Genomic DNA, 20,413 nt, shown 5'->3' on the forward strand with positions numbered 1-20,413 from the left:
CTCTTTTCCTGAACCCTGATGGAAAGCAGGACCACAAGGAGCATGAACTACTGGCAGCTCACAGCTGTCAGAGTGCTTTAAAATTTCACACACAGAATAATCCATAGTTCTGGGATTTTGGGGAGCTGTCTCAGGCTTTCAAGAAGCAGCCAAGGAGCATTTTCTTAAATCATGTTAAGGACGCATCTGTGAGCAGCAGCCACAGCTGGGCTGCTCCTGCCAGGAGGACAGGGATTAAATTAGATCAGCGTTCTTCACCCATCTGAAGACAATTTTCTCATCAGCTCTCTGGAGAAGGCAGCTGAGCAGAGAATTGCTGCATGTCTCTCCTCCAGCCACCTCCCAAAAGGCATCATCCCTCCCTCCAGTCACCATGGCCTGTGAAACCAAGAGTTAATTTCCTCAGATCCTAAGGAATGGGAAGGGTCAGTAGTTTCTGAATCAATAATTTATTAAACAAAATCACACAGGGTTTACTTTGTGACACCATTCAAACACTGTGAATCACACTGGGGATGGCTGAAAATTCAGTACAGCCTACAAATTTTCTTCATAAGGGATAATTGCTCTCTTGTATCCCAAAATACTCTCCCCATTTCATTTAAACCACCTGAAGTTTAACCACACTTGTGCCACCTCCTGGTTTCTGGGCTATCTCATATTTCACACCACCCCCACATTTACCAAAAACAAAATCAATTTATTAAAAAAAAATCAATTTACTTTTGTCATCAAAGGAGAACTACCTTTGTCATTCCCACCTTCCCAGCCCAGTCCCTGCTACAAACCAACTCCAGCCTCAATTTTCCCATCCTTCCCCTGCAGTCAGCTCCATCCTCCCTCTCCTTGCACACAAACCCACTCCTAAAACACACCTTGCTTCTTAACTTACCAGAACGCATTATTCAAGACAGAGACCAGGAGAATTGGGGTGAAAAGGAGCAATTAAACATTGAGCAGTGCAGGGCCCAACGCTAGAGCGTGCTGTGGACCTCCCACTGCCCCTGCTGGACTGGCATCTCTGTCCCTAGAAACCACCAGCAACACCCAAGAACTGGATGAGTCTTTTTTGGCTCCTGGAAACACACAAAGTTTGCTAAGAAATTCTTGGTGAAGGCAGAGAGTTAAGCAGCAGAAAATGTCCAGGACAAGAATTTTTTTTTTTTTTAAAAAACAACAACAAAAAGCAGCAAGGAGAGAATAATATCAGATGTTGTCCTGTTTTTCTTAGTGGAGTGTTTGGAAGAGATTTATATTCAGGATATAAACCTGCTTTATTCTCATCCTGACTTTGGTTTAATTGAGATATTAATGATAATTAGGTTTTTGCCTGCGTTTTGCCTGCAGGCCTGTCTGGGGCTGGAGAGACTGCACAGAAATGCTCAGGAACACCAACAAAAACCCCAGAGCTCGTGGTGGACTAAGAGAAGCAATGGATGTTCAGTGACTCTCCAAAACCACAGCCAGAATCACAGCTCCTGCTACTTCTACCTTTTCATTCAGCATTTGAGGGACAGGCTTAACTTACATAAGACAATAAAAATAATTTAAAACAAAACCCATGTATTTTTGGTTTTTTTTTTAAGAAAAAAACAACTCATTGGTTTTATTTCGACAATAAATTTTAGAAACACCTTGACATACAGAACTCCAAAAAAATATAAAGTCATAAATCACCTAGTTAATTTACGAAAGGGGAAAAATACAGTACATCCAAGACTCAAACATCCTGTAAGTTCATACAAAAGCCACACAGTAATAAACTGCGTTAAAAAATAGATCAAGCATTACCTGACTGATTTGACACTGGCATTTGCCCCGTTATTGAAAGGCACAGAAGACTGAGCATCACATCCATTATTGTCAGTAAATTCACCATGATTAGCATAAAACCCCACTGTTAAACACAGGTTTCATATTCACCGTGTGGATCAGTAAGAAATCTCGCTGGAAGGAGTAAGAAAATACAGCTGGAGAAGCACAAACACTTAAATACCACATCCAGAGACGCAAAGACACTTCCTAGGAATCCAGTTCAGATCTTCTCCAGTTTTTTGGTTGTGTTATCTCCCAGCAATCACCCAGGAGCAATTTATTGTCCCAAGCCCCGCACGGGGCCACTCCGGTGCGTCCTGGCTCGCACCCACCGCCGGCTGCTGGCTGCTCCAGCACCCCCAGAGTCTGCAGCAGCCCCGGAGCAGCCGGGATTGCCTGGCCTGGCAGGTTTTGGGCTCCCGGCTCAGCCCGGGTAGCACATGCAGCAGCCGGCCGCGGAGAAGTCGGGCTCAGCCCCGCGGCGCGCGTCCCCGAAGAGGCTCTGGCCCAGCTTGTGCTCCGAGATGATGTCCTCCACCCGGGTCACGTACAGCAGCGTCAGCAGCACGCCCAGGAACTGCCAAGGCAACAGGCAAGGGCATTCCCAGGCAGGCGGCACAGGCAGCCTGCCCCACCGGAGCTCCGGGAAGTCACAGAGGTCACGGATAGGGGAGGACTCAAAAATAAACCCCAAGCGAAAGGGAATTGCCCCAGCAAACCCTGCACCAGTGATGCTACTAAAGAATGCCACCCCGGCTTACCAGTTACATTAAACCCAAAAAGAAAACCATGATGATGGTCCAGTGGGATTTCACATACTGGCAAATGAGGTGTTTGATTCAAATGCCACCTCAGCATACCAGTTACATTAAATTTGGAAAGAAAACCATGATGATGGTCCAATGGGATTTCACATCCCACCAAACCAGATGTTCCCCCTCACAGTGAACACTCTCTTACCTGGGGCAGCAGTATGCCAAGCAGCACACCAGCCATGATGCTGTAGTTGTCCAAAAACCAAATGAGCACAGCATTGGTGCACCCTCGGACGTAGATAATGTGCTGAATGCTCAAGCGCTGCAAAATAGCACAGGAAGGGTTCAACAGGCAGCTCCACTGCTGTGAGACACACGTGGCAACTCAAAACTCAGGGAGGCAGATGTGGTTTGCCTTCCCACCTCTTTAAACCCACTGAGTTTAACATCAGTAGCTCTTCCGTCTCTTGTTGAGCTGCTCCACACCTCAACAAATTACTCCGTTTTTAAAAAGTTATTCTACACCCGAGTAAGTTATTTCATTGTCTTAAACCTGTTTGTTACAGCTATTTCTCAACATGAAATGCACTCCATTCTCATTTAAGACCACTTGGAAAGCAGAGAAGTCTCTCTTTAGCTTTCATCTCTTCTCCCAAGCTGAAAATACAGCAGTGGAAAAACATAAATTGTGGTCCAAGTGCTTTGCAAAAAGACCCTAGAAAGGACAGGAACAAGAGGATTTCAGATTCAGTCCTGCAAGCTGTGCTGCTCCCTGACCCCAACCCATAATATAAAAGCACTTGAGGCTGCAGAGGGTCCTGAGCAGATGAATGGGGTGAAGTTCAGCATAAGCTGAAGTGCTCGGTGTCAGAGCCTGGCTGCAGCGTTCAGGTGATTAAGCCACAAATCAATGAACCTGAATGGAGACAAGCTGTATTTAAAGATAACCGGTAATCCCAAAAACCAACAACCCAGGCTGGCATTGTGCTCCAAGTGCCTCAAATGAGCCGGGGAGAGGAGCTTTTCCAGACCAGCCCCCCGCCCTGCCTCCTCCCAGCACTCCAAAGCCAGGAGTGGAAAACTCAGGGCAGATCCAATTACCGATTCCCCTTCTTCATCACTCTGCAATTGCTGCCTTGAGCTGGCAGTCTCTCCTCTGGAGTCACTGGGGCTGTTCCCAAAAGGGAAGGCTGAAGGAGGAGGCCCCATCCCACTCCTGGAGGGAGGAGAAGGCAGCCAACACAACCAGGGAAGTCCCACTGCTCCTCCAGCTGTGCTACCACAGGCTTAAAAATAAAACACCCACTCCTGGGATATAAAATACTTAAAAACAGCTAAGGTGGCTTTCATCAATGCCAATTTTACTAAGTGAGAAACTTTGGCTTTTGCGTACTAAAAGCTTTCCCCAACTCAAGTCACTGCTTCAAATTTTGAAAGCAGCTTTTTGTGCGTTAGTTGTGCAATTAGCACGGGGGAGTTGTCAACAAACAAGGAATCGAAGGAAATGAAAAGAAGGGAAGATACAGAAATCAAACAAGATGAGTTTTTTCTCATATAAGGAAATTATTCCAGGAAAAAACAACCATTTTAATTGCCAATTTAACTGCCTGGCAGATTAAAGCACACAGAAAACACTTTTATAACAGAGACAAAAAAGAAGCAGCACCCTCTGCCATGCCAGGGTGGGCATTGGCTACGTTACCTCTTGGTCAATGGTTTTGTATCCACACATAGTGTTGATAATGTCTGTCTGAAAAGAAAACAACAAATTTGGAAACTAAAATCAGGAGATTTGGAAACTAAAATCACAGAAATATTATTTTCACTCTGTGCTCACCCAGCTCATATAAAAGCAATGACAGGGTTATTTCCCAGTCCAACACCAGTTTATCCCAGCAGCCCCAGTGTCAGATTTAGTTAGAGCTCCACATGATTTTAGAGCAATGAGTATTGCCAGTGTGTCACGAGACATTTGAGCCATTCCTATCCAGCAAAAGCAGGGTGGCAACAGCAACCAATGTGAGCTGTGACAGAGCTGTGGGACACAGCTGTTTCCACAGAATGAACAGCTGGATTTCCTTTTAAAGCCTTAATAACTTAACACACCTTATTACTAAAACCAGGGGTTAACATGGCCTTCGTGCCAAGATGATGACAAATTTAAGCTCAGAAATATCTTCAGTTTCAAACAACTTCCAATAATATAAATGCTGTTTACAACACTAAATTCATTACAATATTCATACAATACCATTATATACATGAATATAAAACTCATATATTCATAAGAGAGACTGAGTGCTTGCATTCACCACAGATTACTAACACATTTTCTGTAGCCGTGCAATGCCTTCTGTGGGTTCCAAGGTTCTACCTGGAAAGCCTGGAAAAGCCAACCTGAAAATGCTGACCTGAAAATCATGAAAATGAAAATCATCCAATGTAAAAACCCACTGGCATCAAAGGAGGCAGAAAACAAAGCCAAAGACATGAAGGAAAACGAGAAGTTTTTTTAAGCCCCCCCAAAAGCTGGGCTCTCACCTTGAGCACACAATTGCCTGACAAACAAGGCTCAGCACATTCCTAGAAGAAAAACCTTGGGCCATTCCACAGGGCTGTTGGGAAACTGTGTGGGGTACCCATCTGCCAACCACAGGTAATAAATCCACTTGGAAGTCAACACCAGTATGAGGCACCAGCGTGTTGTGTTGGCTGTGAGTGATTTCATGCTCCCAAAAAGGCTGAAGCCTGACTGCCTGACACGTGGTCACTCCCAAAATATGTGACCACAAGGAGGGCAGTCCCATCCTTTAACCTTAAGCACAGAATTTGCTAACAGGAGGTAGTGGCATAAGCAAATACACACAGGGGAGATAAATGCATTGGGAACAGAGGATTATAGGCATTTGGGGCTAATTTCTATCTGCTGCACTAGTGTAAGTCTTTAATAAATAACTGGACATGAACACAGTTCCTTCAGAGCCCCCCCAGTACGAGCTGGCTGGTGCTGGCTGAGGATCAGAATCCAGGCACCGACATTAGCTGGAGTTTTCCATGACTACAAAGCCAATGAGTAATCACAAACCATATCTGCAGCTTTCCAGGACAGAACCCAGCCTGTATTTGGAAGGATTTGTCAAACACAGTAAGATTGATGCATCTTCTGGCTGTTTTTTCCTGAGGCAGCCGTGCACAGCCCTGGGGCTGGCGCTCCTGTGCCGCACCACGCACGGCTCAGCTCCAGCATCTCCTGCTCAGAGCCACCAGCCCCCACCTCTGCAAGAGCCACACTCCCATCTGGGGCTTCTCCCTGCCCTTCTTTAACTTCCCTGAGCTTAACACTTCATGGGATACAAGCAGCCTAATCCTCCCTTCCCCAGCTGTCAGTGAATAATCTCGCTGTTTTTCCCTGGAGAAGTTTTTATTCCAGTGCTTTCCCTTTCCTGAAGGCAAAATCCTGAGTTGTTCTGCTCCATCCAGCTGCAGGTTCTTACTCTCAAACAGCTAAGCCTCAAAGCATGGCTGTTCAGCTTTGGTTTCTGAGAATAAATCAAAGCTCATCACAGGTTTAAACGGACCTATTCCCACAGGAAAAACGCGTGTGCACACGTAATAAACACCCTCCTGTGACACACATTTCTCAGCATCACCTAGCAGGATTACTGACACACCATTGCATCTATTTTCCTTTTTTTTTTTTTTTTTTTTAATTAAGCAGCCATGCTCAAGGCAGATGTGGGAAGGGCAGCCCCAACCAGGCAGCAGCAGGATATCCATCGTGAGCTCTGCTCTTACACACACCCAAAATCTTCATCTCATGGTCAGACTGGAGACCAAACCCCAGCAAGGCAGGGACTGCCTGTACTGGAGGAGTTGAGGAACAGTTCCTTACCAAATTCAGCATTACATGCATCCCTCAAATGAAGAGCAGTGCATTACAGAATTAATTAAAACACATTTGCATTTAAATCAATGCCTGCTCCCAGTGCTGTCAGCACCAGTGAGGACCAGTTCATCACAGACTCAGAAACTGGTTCAGACTCCAGTCCTTCCAGGATTTTACAGGCAGGTAGTTTTCAAGGATAGGTTGGGGCAGCCCTGTGCCCACAAGCATGCCCTCACCCTGAGGTCACATTTTTGGATTATTCTGGGGGTGACAAGGTCATTCTGTGTGGTTTTTAATTCACACAGCAGCTGCAGCACATCCCTCTGACCCCCCACCCACATAAACCATCATGTCCCAGGCTTCTTGGCAAAGCTGGACCAGCAAACCCTGGGGAAAACACCAGCAAACCTGAATTTTAATCAGCTCTGGTTGGGGCGAGCCACGAGATTAGTGGAGCTCCCAACATCCCTTCTGGGGCTGGGAAGTGGGGCAGTAAAATGGACCACAGCCAACACCCCTAATCCATTATTTCCTCCCTTTCACGATGTAAGGACCCACAGATCCATTGGGGAAGTAAAGGACCCATGTTCCTTCACTTCTTACCCCAGACTTCCCAAATCCAGGTTTCTGAGTGAGCCCAGTGATGCTGAGGTGCCAGGACTTACCTTGTTTCTGATGCAGCAAGTGTAGGGCACCCCACAAGCCAGAGGTCCTGGAGCTGCACAGTTGTGGTACACGTTCTGGGACCAATCTCTATAATCTTCTCCACCACAGCACTTGAACTGGAGAGGAAAAAAAATTAAAATAAAAAAGACACAAAACTCAATGATCTTTAAGTTCTTCTCCAACGTAAATGGTTCTATGACTCCAAAAGGAAAAGGAAATTTGTTCCTTAAACTCTTTGAATAAGTAGAAAACAAAGAAAGAATGAAACAATTTTAAAAGCTCTGAGCTACCAAAAAATTCTGTCATTTTATCAGCACGGCATGTAGGAATGTACATGATAAATACAATTAAAAAGAATTAAAGATAAAGGTAATACTCCTCTGTCACCCATTGAACTGTAAGCCAGGGTGCCAGAGCAAAGTACTCAGTGCCAAGTTCCACCTCCCATCTTTTCTGAGCTGAAAAATTATCTTTCCAGCTCTGGACATCATCACATTGACTCCACCCTGACCTGTAATCTACCTCTGCAGTTGCTTTAAGGGTTACAACCACATTTCCAACTGGATCTAAAAGACAAAAACGTTGCTCTAAGGCATAAATAAATCTCACCAAAACACTGTGGGTGTAATATAGAAGAACTGAAAGCTGGCAAACAAATACTCTAAGTTTACACTGACTTAATATAAATATTCCCTTTATAATTTAAACGAAGGGGAAAGGAGGAGCTCATTTAATCCCTAACGTGTACGTAGCCAGAATTTTGGGCAGTGCATGGAAAATTTAAAGCATTATGAAGTCTAATGACAGAATTTCCTCAGGATGGTCTGCTTCTGACAGACTTTCCATGCTAACTTTGTTTTTCAAAGCAGGCTGCCATCTCCATAACGATGTCCTAGAATATATGGATCACTTCCTAAATCCATTTTTTTAATAACCATTACTTGGCATGGTCACAGACATCACAGGGACCCTGACATCACATTGCTGAACACTTTTTGCTTCTTCTACAGCCTCTGAGCTGTATGGCAGAACTCTTCAATAACCCAATAAACATTTCAACAGATCAGCCTTACGAAAAAAAAAAAAAATTAAAAAAGGCTGTGAGTCAACTCCACATGCCATTAAGTAATGCCCAGCTGGGCTCACCACAGTTTCTGAATTTTAATTACAGGTAGATACTCTTCCAGTGCTATTTCCCTCCAACAACCACCTTGTTAAAGAGCTCTGTGCATGCCCTGCAGCAGCCACACCAGGGCCCAGGCTGTGGCAGCCCAAATGCCACCTCATTTCTCTTTATCCAATGCCTCCTGCTAACAAGATGCTTCTCAACCTCCTGCACCAGCCAGCAGAAGCACTGAGTGCCAGGCCATGGCTGGAATTCAGGCTGAATTCATCTCAGTCCAGCTGTGGGGCCACTACAAACACACAGGTTTGGGGGATCTGACCTCGAGCATTTGAATTGCACCTGCCAAGGCAAAAGCTGCATTTTGGCCCTCTCTTTCTGCAGTGATGGAAGAGGGTTTTAAATGCCAGCTGGAGTGCTGGATGAGCCCTGACCTCAGCAGCAACACCATAAGAGATGACACACAAGATCCCATCCCCCCCAACTTGATTGTCACTCCACTGGAAAAACTCAAAGCTGTTGCTGAGTTAGTCCAAGGGAAAAAAAAACCAAACCAACAAACCTGCTTTTGAACAGAATCCATGATGTTCTTGAAGTCTAAATCATCATAGTAATTCTCAATTCCTCTTCTAATGTTATCATTCAAAAATTTGATTGTCTAGAAAGCAGAAGGAAAAGAAATTGATGGGCTGCACAATGGGCACATGGGCTGGAACAGAATTAGAAGAGCAGGTTAAAGTGACAAGTGTAACTGATGAGCACAAAGGAAAAGCCTTTTATTCCTTTTTTTTTTTTTAAAGAAAAAAACCAAAACACTCATTACAAATTTCAGCACAGCCCTGCAGGGACCAACCATCTGTTCTCCTCCAGGGAAGCAGCCTCTCTGCTGGCTTTGGGCCGGCAAGTTCCAGCAGTGAGACACCTCTCACTGCTGAGACCCTCCCAGCATCTCCCAGAGACGGTCCCATCAGCCCTGGGACATGGATACCCCAGGATCCCTGTCCCTGGGGACCCTCACACCTTCTGGATGACGGAGCAGTGGGGCTGGGTGCTGGATTTTGGCACCGCGGTCTGCACCACGCCCCGAGCAAAACGACCTGACTGCGTCACCACCGTCCAGGAATTTTATTTTCCACGCATTTTCCATTAATTTGATTTTCCAAAGAGTCCATAATTGCCAGATAGAGAGCTTTACTCCACATGGAGTGGAAAAAAAGGTGTGTTTGTATGTTTTACAGTGGTTGTTTTGAGAAATATGGCAGTGTGGCGACAGCAGAAATAAAATGGTGTCTCCTCAGCATGGCATACTAAAATTAAATCAACAAAGTCTTTTTAAAGTTCAGAAGATGAGAGAAAAGGAAAAAAAATAAAAGAGTATTTAGTGTTCAAGATCCAGCACAATCTCAGCACAGCAAACAGCAAAACCAGGGACTAATCACTACCAGAATGTAACAACTTTCCTTTCAATCCAGCTGCTGAAATGGACACAGTTAAAGCCTTGCAGGTCAGAAAACCTGAAATACACCCACTCATCTTCTCAGTATTACAAACTGCAACACCCAAAACTAACCAGAACAGAAAGGATTATCATATCAGTGATGAGAAATAATACAGAACCCTCCTAACTGGTCCAACCTCATTTAGACTCTACAAATTTTAAAAGGAAGTAGAGAAAGAAATGGGGAAAATGCACATCACATGCAAAACAAACAGGCCTGAAAGAGAGGCTACTACACTAAACTTCCATAAATACATTCTTGTTCTCCCCATACCAACCCAAACTTCTCCACTAACCTTGAAAAACAAGGGAAGAAAGCTGTCCCTAAGTGTAGCTGTCCTGCTATAAATCAAAGCATAGGCATCTAGTACTTGCCATAGTGAACACATTTATGTTTTAAAGCATTTCTAACTGAATAAAATAGTCTGCTGCTTTCTGTGCAGAAAAATCAAGGGTTTAATACAGTTATAGGATGCTTGTCAATGATGGAGTCTCCTGCATAAATTTATTCTGTTGCTTATGGATGCGGGCAGGGAAGAGCTGTCCTTTAACTGAGGCAAAACATTTGGGCCATTAAAAAACAACAGCCTCCAAATCCGTCTGGAAACGTCCCAAATCAGCAGTCAGACCCAGATGGCAAAACAGAAGAAAGCATTTTGTCATCCACCAAGAGCTGGAGACTCATTTTGCCTGCATTGCACATTTGTAGCCACCAGATTTCCTCCGAGCTCCTTAACCTGGAATTCACCTCCAGAACAGCAGCAGGGCTGAGCCCTGAAAAGCCTGGACATGTCCCCAGAGCTCTGTCAAGGAGTGCTCAGCTTGAGCAGCTGTCATTTAGCAGAGCTCAATGCTGCCAACACCTGAAGCGAGCAGCTCACCTGGTTCCTGAAGATCAGGGCCACCACTCCGCCCGTCAGCTCGATCAGCAGGCAGACACCAAGGATGTACATGAACTGCAGGGAAACAAGTGCAAGTGAGCCATTAGACACAGCTCCAATTACTCTTTCAATTAGCTCCTTTAAGGCTAGCATTCGATTGCCAATAGACTTGGCTTTCAGCATGGCATTTTAAAGGAAAACATGAAATTACGGAACTGTCAATGTCACGAGAAAGACTTTTTTCCTCACTTCAATTATTCTGGGTTTTGCCCAATTGGCAAGAACATTATTTTTTCTGCTCTGAACGGACTCAAAACCATTAGATGAAATTATCCTGCCGAGACACTCCTTTCCACACCAGCACCCCAGAGAAGCACACTGATGGGCTGCTGCAAACCACACCACACTTCAGGGTTTTATGCTTCCTACAAAGCCAGTACTTACCTGTTAGCTTTCCACAGCAAACCTTAAGACAATCCAAACCACCTTCTTCTACACTGCCAGTGCTAAATCAAAGCAAAATTCCAGGCTTAGTAGCTTTTAATGTGTTGCTTCCCACATTTACTTGCCTGTGTATATACACAAGTGCACTCACACACAACCACGTGTGCACCCACGACTGCCCAGCAAAGCCTGTGCAAAATGTGAAAAACATGAAAAAATCCATTGCACTGTGAGAGAGCTGCTGCATGCCACGACTTGAAATGTTTTTTCCAACCCTTCAGGCAAAAAAAGATGGGTGCTGAGTGAATTTAGGTCTGCTGTGTAACAACGAACTTCATCAGGAGTGAAGTTTTAACATCCCTTGTCTGAAAATAATCCCCTGAAAGCTGCTTTAACTTCTCAGTGTCAGGAATTCACCAGACAGGTATCTTTTCTCCTGCTAAATCTGGAATCAGCCTGGGAAGCTGGCATCAGGGACTTGCTTTGTTCCATACCCAGCTGGGTTTGCTACCAGGATGGGAACAGAAAATGCTCCTGGCATCTGACACACCACCACACTCAGGGAAGAAGCCTGAGGAGGGGCTCTCAGTGAAATTCCAGTATAACTTCAAAATCCGTGGTTATTTCTGGCCTTGCCCTCCACAACAAACCATGAGTTGAGCATTTTGTTAGACTGCACTGATGTGACAAGGCCAGGCTGGGCTGGGTTTTGAGCAGCCTGGTCTGGTGGAAGGTGAGCCTGCTCATGGCAAGGGGGTCAGACTAGGTGGCCTTTAAAAGGTCCCTTCCAGCCCAAACTCTGTGTGATCCTCTGCAGCTGGAAATGAAGTTTGCACACTTTAATTTTAATTAGTCACACATGCAGCTTCCACCTGCAACCACAGGAATTTCCCTAAAATTCACCTTTTCAGAGATGCTGGGGGCAACAGCTTTGTGCCTTTCATGTCACCCTCAGGGCCCTTCTGTCAAAGGCCTGAGCTCCAGGTCTGACTCTGAACACACATTTCTCCATCTCCCCTCTGCACTGCACTGCCCAGGGAGGACAGACAGACCCTGACCACTGAGCCAGGGCTGCTCCCTCTGGGCTGAAACCCAGCATCAAGCAGCACGTCAGCAGCTGAGTTTGCACAAGATACACGCTGGCTGATAATATCTCACATTCCTGCTTACTTTCCATAACACCTGAGCTGCTGGGAAGCTCCTTTTCCCAGCACTGGGCTCAGAGCCTCACTGGTCCTGTCACTGGCCAGACCCAATGCTGCAGCTCCCTGAGGGAGGGAGCCACTAAATTCAGATTTAAGCGAAACTTTTTAAAAAAGTAACCTCATTAAAATATTTTTCAGTGCAGATATGGTTCTGGATGTGAATTCAGAGGACAGTGGAAAGCAAAAGCAACAAGCCTTAGAAACTAGGAATAAAAATTCCAACACTTACTGCTTGCAGAAGGCATAAATTGTCTCTCAGAGAAGCCAGTACACCCACAAAGGATACCAGGAACATCACAATGCCCAAAAGTATTAAAATAATTGCTGGGGCTAGAAAGGCACTTTCTAGAGTTTTGTACTTCTGTCTTTCAATTTCTGCATAAATCCCAACGGCGAGGACAAGGGCTCCGATCACCTGGAAGAGAAACAGATGATTTAACACAAATAACATGTGATTGTTTCTGCCAGTAAACACAGAGATGACAGGCTGTGAGTACACAGGAACCCGTCCCTGCTCACTTCAGGATTCATTGTAAACAATGAAACATCCAAAGCAGAAGTCTGGATAAAACAAAAAATTAAAAAACCCTCAAAGACTAAAGCAGAAAAAGAGCTGAGTTGGAAAAAAAATGAAACTCCTTCACTTCAAAAATATATTTCATCATGTTTTAGCATTCTGGAAGTCAAACTCATCAAAATATACATCACTGGCTGAAATGTAATTTATTACCCATCTGAGATCACACACATTACATACATGAGCAACTGCCATGGCCCTCCTCTGTGTGTCTGTCTGTCCTTCTCTCTGTGTGTATAAACACAAAGAAATATATATGTGCCTCTAACACACCCCAGCTCCTGCAAACAGCCTATCTGTCCCTTCCTATCAACTGCTGCTGTTATTTGGGCTCAGTAAATACAGTCAGATAATTCCTATACCTCCACTCCTGCTGCCAGCAGGAGAAAGGCACCAGATTGAAAACTAAAAGAAAAAAACAAACAACCAAGCTTGAAATTATATCACTTCCTTCAGCAACTACCAGATAAAGCTGACAAGTGAAATAGGAACATATTTTATTTAAAGGTATTTCAATCAAAAGAATTAGTTAAGTCTAAGTCATTTGGAATTAAAACTGTGGTGTGCTGCAAATCACTTTGAATTATGCTGAATTAATTAAAATTAAAAATAGCCCACAATACTTAATTACAAAAATTGCAGCGGAAAAACTTTGCTGCCGACTCCAACAGCCAGACAGATCATCAGGGAAGAGACCAGACACAAATCAATCATTCTGGCAATCTGATACACAACACTCCCCTTTCCTGACCTGACATTTCCACAGGAAACACGAGTCTGCTCTCTGCACACCAGTGCTTCTGAATTACACTTCTTAATTTTTAATTTCACTTCTTAATTTTGGATATGACACAGAATATCCCAGACAAAGGGACACACAATGTGAGTTACGAGTTCATGAGCCAAACAGCTGAAATGCTTTTTTAATTATGGGATATCTTAAAATAAATAGCAACTTACTGGAAGTTCTTGATTTTCTATGGAAATGCATAATGACACCAAAGGACAATATGTAGGGAATGCCACCAGTTTGTCATTTAAAGAGAGAAAATTCTCAGAAGGGTTCACCCACAAAAAGGAAATACACTGAAGCTATTTAAAAAGCAACTTCAAATTTGAGCAAATTGAGAGCAGCCCCAAAAGCAGATTCTCCTGCAAACACTGAAGTGCCATTAACAGCAAGAACTCTTGCCTGGTAGATCCCTTGTTTAGAAAGTAAAAAAAAAAAACCAACCATAAACACTGGATGTAAACCACAGGTATTAAAGTTTTATAGGGATTATCAGAATTTCAGAAGAGTGTTGTTTCAACACTAGAACTTTTTACTGAAATCTTTTTTCTCGTCAAAGTTTTCTTATCAAAGCATTAAATTTCAGGGGGTTTTTGACTAAAAGGTGCCTGTAAGTAAAATACAAGACACTTCCTACTTTAAGAACTTAAGATACATAAATGCATATAGCATCTTCATATACACATATCTTCACCCCTTTCCACTTCCACTCGTGCTCCCACACCCTCCAAGATTTATGCTTTCATTATCTCCTATTTTCTTAAGCATTTAACAAAATTCTTTCCAACCTTTAACACGGTCAAACCAACAACATTTACTCCTGCAAGCAGATGTGCTAACCCAGCAGCCACGGCACAGGGGCTGTTTACATCCTGCATCCCCCACAACAGCTCCCAGCTTGGCAATTCCAGCTGTGCACACAGGAAAAATCAACTGCCCTGACTCACTGAGCATCCACCAGCAAATACCAGGGGATTTCTCTGGGGCTTTTACACAGAAGCTGCTTTCCCAAGAGAAAGGAGAAGAATTTATTTATTAGCAGAAGCTTTAACCCTGTACTTACCGTTCCTTCTCCTAAATAAAGTCAACAACAGCACCTTCTGTTTAAAATGCTGGATTTTGTTTCAGCTGGGCAAGAAAATTACATTCTAGCTCCATTCTCCTCAGGTTACATTACAGCCCCACTCACCTTTTCCAGGGGTGTCTGGAAAGTTACAGTGACAGCTAGTTTTTAAAACAGCCCTGGGTGACAGACCACAAGGCCTGTAGCAAATATCCCCCCCAGCACTCCCAGCAATGCTTTAATTTACTTTCTGCTTTGGAGAAGGCTGGTATTTAGTTCCTGAGGGTTTAAATCCATCCTGGGGACTCAAACCTGGGACTTCATCACTCAGAAGGCACCAGAGGAACTGCAAGAGCCGGGAGGGAAGCGAATGAACTCAGCATCCAGTGGGACAAAGCCCCAGACAGCAGCAGAACACCACGAACCACCCAACATTCAAGAAAGCCAAGCTTTGCTTCCATTTACACTGATTTAAAAAAACCCCAAACCACCAAACTCAGCAAGAAGAAGAGTGCTGAGAAGGGAACTGACATTCACAGCTGATGAGATCTGCTTGGCTAAGCTGCAACAAAAGAAAATCCCGCGGGCGAAGCCCACACGCCTGGCACAGCACCAGCCCTCCCAAAATCCCCTGCCATCCCCCCATCCTTCCTTCCCAAAACAACCTCCTGTCATCCCCCCATCCTTCCTTCCCAAAACAATCCCCTGCCATCCCCCATCCTGCTTTTCCCCCCCTCCCACAGCAAACCGTCTCCCCCGGCCAACAAATGGAAGCTCTCGTTTATAAACCAGGGCAGAGCATTGAAAATCCAGAGCGAGCAACTACAAAGAGTAAATAAAATCCTCAGGCTGCCTGAAAGAGGCTTTGTCCTGCCAGGATGGATTCAGAAGAGCCCTTTCTCTGCCCCCACAGGAATGTTTACATCCCACCAGCCAGGGCCCTCGCTGCCGACAGAAAACGCAGAGCACACAACGAGCGCGATCCTCTGCGAAGGACACGCTGCAAAAACGGGTCTGAAAAATAACACAGCAAATTCGATTCTCCCTTTTCCCAAACTCGCAGCTGCTGAATAGCTGTGGAGGGACACAGGGAGCATCAGGAGTCTAAACCCAAGGGTCGGTTTGTCTGCTAAGACAGACAAAAGATACCCGAGATCCTAAAAAGCCTGAATTACACCCAAACACTTTGCATGTCAGTCTTTGTTCATTAAATCACAGGGTGAATCTGACACTCACTATCAAACCCAGTGGATCTAAGCCTCTTCTCCCACGCAGCAAAGCAAAAGCCTTATGCTCCCAAGTGGTAAAAACCGTGTCAGACAAAAACAGACCAGCCAAACTAGAACCCAAGCAGCGTTTCAAGTGAAAAAGCCAGACAGAAAAATCCCTGCCTGAGCACCTCTGATATCAGCACCACCTGAAGCCAGCATCCTCTCAGTATCCCAGGACCCGAGAAAAGCACCTTTAAAAATCCCAGTGCTTACAAAGAGCACTTGCAAAGGGCCCTAAGGGCTGTTCCAGCCCGGGGGGTGCCCGCTGTGGATTTACCAGAACTCCGTGGTCATAGTCTGGACCCATCACCTGGGATGAGGAAAGCAAGATCCACCCACCTGTAACTCCAGAGCCCGGCAGCCTCACCCTGCGAGGCTCAGGACAGGACATACCCACCGTAACACACCGAGGAGCGACTCCGGAGGGCAAAGGCTCTGCACGCCCGCCTCCCCCGCTGCGTTTCGACCCGCACCTGAACGATCTTCACTCGCCAAACTTCCAACCCCCGCAAGTCCCCATCCGCCGAAACCAGTCTGGCAGTCCCTCGGCGAGGACGGCCCCGGGTGCGACACCCACGGCCGCGGGTGCGCCACCGCCACGCCAGCCGCGGGATCTCCCACCCACGGCAGCGGGACCCGCGCCCCCGCTCACCCAGAAGGTGGTGGAGTAGGTGATGAGGCTGAGCTTGAGGCACAGGTACGAGAGCCGCCCGCAGTAGCGCGCCTGCTCCGGGTCGCCCGCCGCCATCCTCCCGCGGCACCTGCCGCCCGCCGCGCCCTCCGCCCCTTCCCGGCCCCGACGGGCGGGCCCGGCCGCGCTTCCGGCACCGCGAGCGGCTCCGGGAGCGGCGCCGGGAGCGGCACCGACCGCGGAACGCGGGAGCGCCTGCAGAGCCGCGGCGTTCGTCTTCTCCTCTCTCTTTTTTTTCTTTTTTTTTTTTTTTTTTTTTTTTTTTTTTTATCCCCCCGGCACCCACGTCTTGGTTTTTTATTTTATTTGCTCTTGCAGTTGCTCGCTCTGGATTTTCAATGATTAGCCCCGCAGGGGAAATGGAGCTGGCTGCTCCAGCAGGAATCACGCATCCCCAGACGCCTCTGCCATCGCCATTGAAACAGCCGGGACAAAAATACGGCCGTGGGAAGCCGCTGCCTGGGCGCTCAGGGTTTTGGTGGAGCATCCATAAACTGGCAAAGCTGAATCCCTACACCCTTCACCGGCACGAGGAAGCGTTGCCGGGGCATTTCCCTCTGTCTGTGTCACCCTGGGATTGCACATGCGAGGAGGGTCGCGTCCTGCCGGTGGCAGCAGCCCTGGGCGTGTGGCACCGGCCACGCTCTGCCTGCGCCGAGCTGCTCCCGGTCCCGCCGCTGTGACGGAGCGTCCGTGATGGGTCTGACACGGCCATCATGAACTGCGAACGCCATTCGTGCCTCCGAGATGAAATAAGCCTTTTCAAGCCCGCAGTGCTGCACTCCTGTCCCACAAAGGGCTATTTTCCCCCGGGGGAAAAAAGTCTCATTCAAAGCGGCAGACAACTGTCACAGAGTCGGTTGTTTGGTCCTGGCCCGGAGCAGAGACAGATGGCATTGAAAATCAGTGTCTGGTGTCAGGGGAGATGAAGTGGGGTAGCATTTGTCCTTAAGTTACCTAGCAGAGAGACTGGAAAACCTCTGAGCTGCGTATGAGAACTGTGCAAACATTTCAGTCACACACCATTTCTTTAGGTCATACGATGCACCAAAGTCTCGTTTCTAAAGGCTAAAAAATATCCCTGGATAATTCTGTTATTAAAAGTACTATTGCTATCGCCTGCAGTGCTACTACTTTCTGCTTCTGGAAAACAATCCAGCCCAGGACGCTCCCGGCAACAGAACAGCTCTTCACCTCTAATGTTTCTGACAGAAATACAATGTCCCTAGAGCATTCATCCTCTAAAATATCAACAGCTTCAATTTTCAGAGAGATTTGCAAATATCCCTGACACTTAGCAATGGCATGCAGGCTGGAAATCCCATCACATGTAGTTGCTGGGAATTAGTGTCAGTCACGTAGTCTTCGTGTCTCAGGGGTGTCATTCACATCCAAGCATGTTCTTGTCCCTTAGGCATCTTCCTTGTTGAACTATTTAACTAAATTAATTGTTCTGGTTTGACTTTCTTACTACCTTACCTTGTCCTTTGTGCTGATTCCTGCACGTAAAATTTCGGGGCACATCCTGCTGGAAGCTGAGTAAAGGAGTGTCTGTTTTCCTGTTGTTTTCCCTCAGAACTGAGTCAATGTATCAAAACAGGTTCCTGTTTTGAAACCGCGCGACAATAATTGAAACTGCACGACAATAACTGGGCAATCCCTTTCTTTTCCTGAATCCCAGACTTTGTCTATACAAATGGCAAGATTTCTGGACACAAAAGTTATGAGTTGATGAGCCAAACATTGTAGTTTGGCAGCAAATGGTGGTTAAAGTAAGATGTTGTGAAGTGCCTAAGGGTCACAAAGGATTGTGCTCTCTCCCCCTGAGCCCAGTGCAGCTTTCCAGCAAAGAGCCTGGCAGATTGTTCATTACAGCATCTGCTCCTGGCACCATCCAACAGCACAACTAGCAGTGGTTTTGTTCTTATTAAGGATCAGTAACTTCCACATTTCCTTACTCATCGCCAGGGGTTGTCCTAAAGACACCAAGAGCCGTGGACTGCAGAGCATTTGCCCCAGGGCTTTAGGAGCCCTGCAAAAAGAAGTGAACTACAGCTAGCCCTGCACCAAACCATGTCAGAAAGACCCAAAGCTTTCCAGTGCTACCAGAGGCAGTTTTGCTGCTTCCTTCCAGCCCAGGTCTGGCTGAGGAAGCTGCAGGCCAGCTGCACTTTGCCCCACCCAGGGGGATGCTCGTGGTCCTCATGCCCTGCTCTCAGAGCTGCTCCCTAGACAAAGGTTCTTCCTCCAAAAGCAGAGTCCAACTTGCAACACAATTAAAGCCTCTACTGCCTGTATTACTTTGTATTATGTTTCCAAAGCACAAAACATCCCTCAATCGTCCTTCCTGACCTTGCAGACCCACATCTTTTGTTTGCATCTCACCCTTTGCTCAGACCTGAGATTGGTGATTCAGCACAGTAACGTTTGGCCTTGACAATCCTGCCCATAATAAAAACAACAGTGAAACCAGCCAAACCCAAACCCCCTGCTCTCAGGTAGTCCCTTTCTCTGGTGTAACTCCAAAACCACTGGTGAGGCAGGTTTTACCCACCGTCTCAGGCAAATGTGACTTCCCTGAGGAACCTGGAGCCAGCCTGTGTCAAAAATTGCTCCAGTTTTCAAGTCAAAAGGCTGATAGCACACACTAAATCGCTGGCCAGGCTCCAGGATGATAACCTTGTCAATGCACAACCAGAAAGGAATAAAAGGAGTGGGTGTGGATACAGGAAGGCAAATCCCTCCTGACTCGTACGATGAAATGTTGACCAAAGGGTGGCTGCTCTTCGATTATCACCTGAGCAACAGATCAGGGACTGGGGCAGATGGTTCACAAGGAGGTTCCTAAGAAACCTGAGCACCCTGAATGTCTTCCAAGTCAGCCGAGAGAGGTTACAGCTTCCCCACTGAAGGGTCAATTAAGTGCAGCCCTTTTTCTAAGCACATGCTCCCATTCTACTTTCTGCAAGCGATAAAGCACTTTAGGGCACTCCCAGTGAAATGTGTGGAGGGTTTTGCTCCTATTCTCCTTCAAATTTGCAGGGATTTCAGACAGCACATTAAAAATTTTTTTGAAGAACACTATTAGCTGTTGAATTGGTATTGCAAGTCACGAACAGCCCTCCTGAACTGTGTACAAAAAGTGGAAGGTCCCTAAGCTATTTAATGAGGTGTAAGACTTTGAAGAAGCACCTGGAAGAGCTTTGAATGCACTCTGGAAGATGTGTACAAGTGCACCTTTTCAGTTTGTGGGTAGGGAAGTGAGAGGGATTACCTGCAGGGAAGAGGAGGGGACTTTACATGCAGGGCTACAGGTGTTGATTTCTTTAGAAGCAACACCTGGGCAATATTGCAACAGAGAAAACCTGCTTGAAAGAGTTGCTTAGGTGATGGGTTAACTCAAGGCTGCCTCCAGAAATTAATGAAGCAAGGAAAGATTCCAGGCTGAGCTGGTGCAAAGGATCCTGAGCTGATAAACACTGCCCTGTTACAGGAGAGCCTGGCACCAGCTGCAGGAGCTGGAAAACTGCTGCCATGCCAGCACTACAGGCACTGTGAATCCTGAAGGCAGCTTTTCATACCTGAAACCCCTTCAGCTCCCAGCTGAGCAGGCATGAGTGAGTGCCAAGCACTCTTGGATGTCTCAGCCTCTGAGTGTCACTCCTGCTTTGCTTTAAGCTGACGGCGAGCAGGAGCGCTGTGCTCCGAGCAGCGTCAGGGCTTCCTCTTTCCTACAAGAACCCAAAAT

The 20,413-nt window shown here is 46.2% G+C and overlaps 1 protein-coding gene across 2 annotated transcripts; it reads right to left on the reverse strand.

The window, feature by feature from the left end:
* Nucleotides 1-433: 433 nt before the first annotated feature.
* Nucleotides 434-16,846, reverse strand: TSPAN15 (tetraspanin 15). Of its 2 annotated transcripts, none has more exons than XM_041490092.1 (8): nt 16,627-16,846; nt 12,503-12,688; nt 10,625-10,699; nt 8,808-8,903; nt 7,122-7,238; nt 4,273-4,320; nt 2,776-2,892; nt 434-2,392 (listed from the first exon to the last, which is right to left on the reverse strand). In XM_041490092.1, exons 1-8 carry the CDS (start codon nt 16,720-16,722, stop codon nt 2,240-2,242), a joined length of 888 nt encoding a protein of 295 aa, XP_041346026.1. In that variant the 5' UTR covers nt 16,723-16,846; the 3' UTR covers nt 434-2,239. The 2 variants fall into 2 exon arrangements, with proteins under 2 accessions (XP_041346026.1, XP_041346027.1); XM_041490093.1 differs by lacking the exon at nt 16,627-16,846 and adding an exon at nt 13,031-15,216.
* Between the last annotated feature and the right edge of the window lie 3,567 nt (nt 16,847-20,413).

This window comes from Pyrgilauda ruficollis, unplaced genomic scaffold, assembly GCF_017590135.1.
Source record: "Pyrgilauda ruficollis isolate IOZ18807 unplaced genomic scaffold, ASM1759013v1 scaffold98, whole genome shotgun sequence".
NCBI lineage: Eukaryota > Metazoa > Chordata > Aves > Passeriformes > Passeridae > Pyrgilauda > Pyrgilauda ruficollis.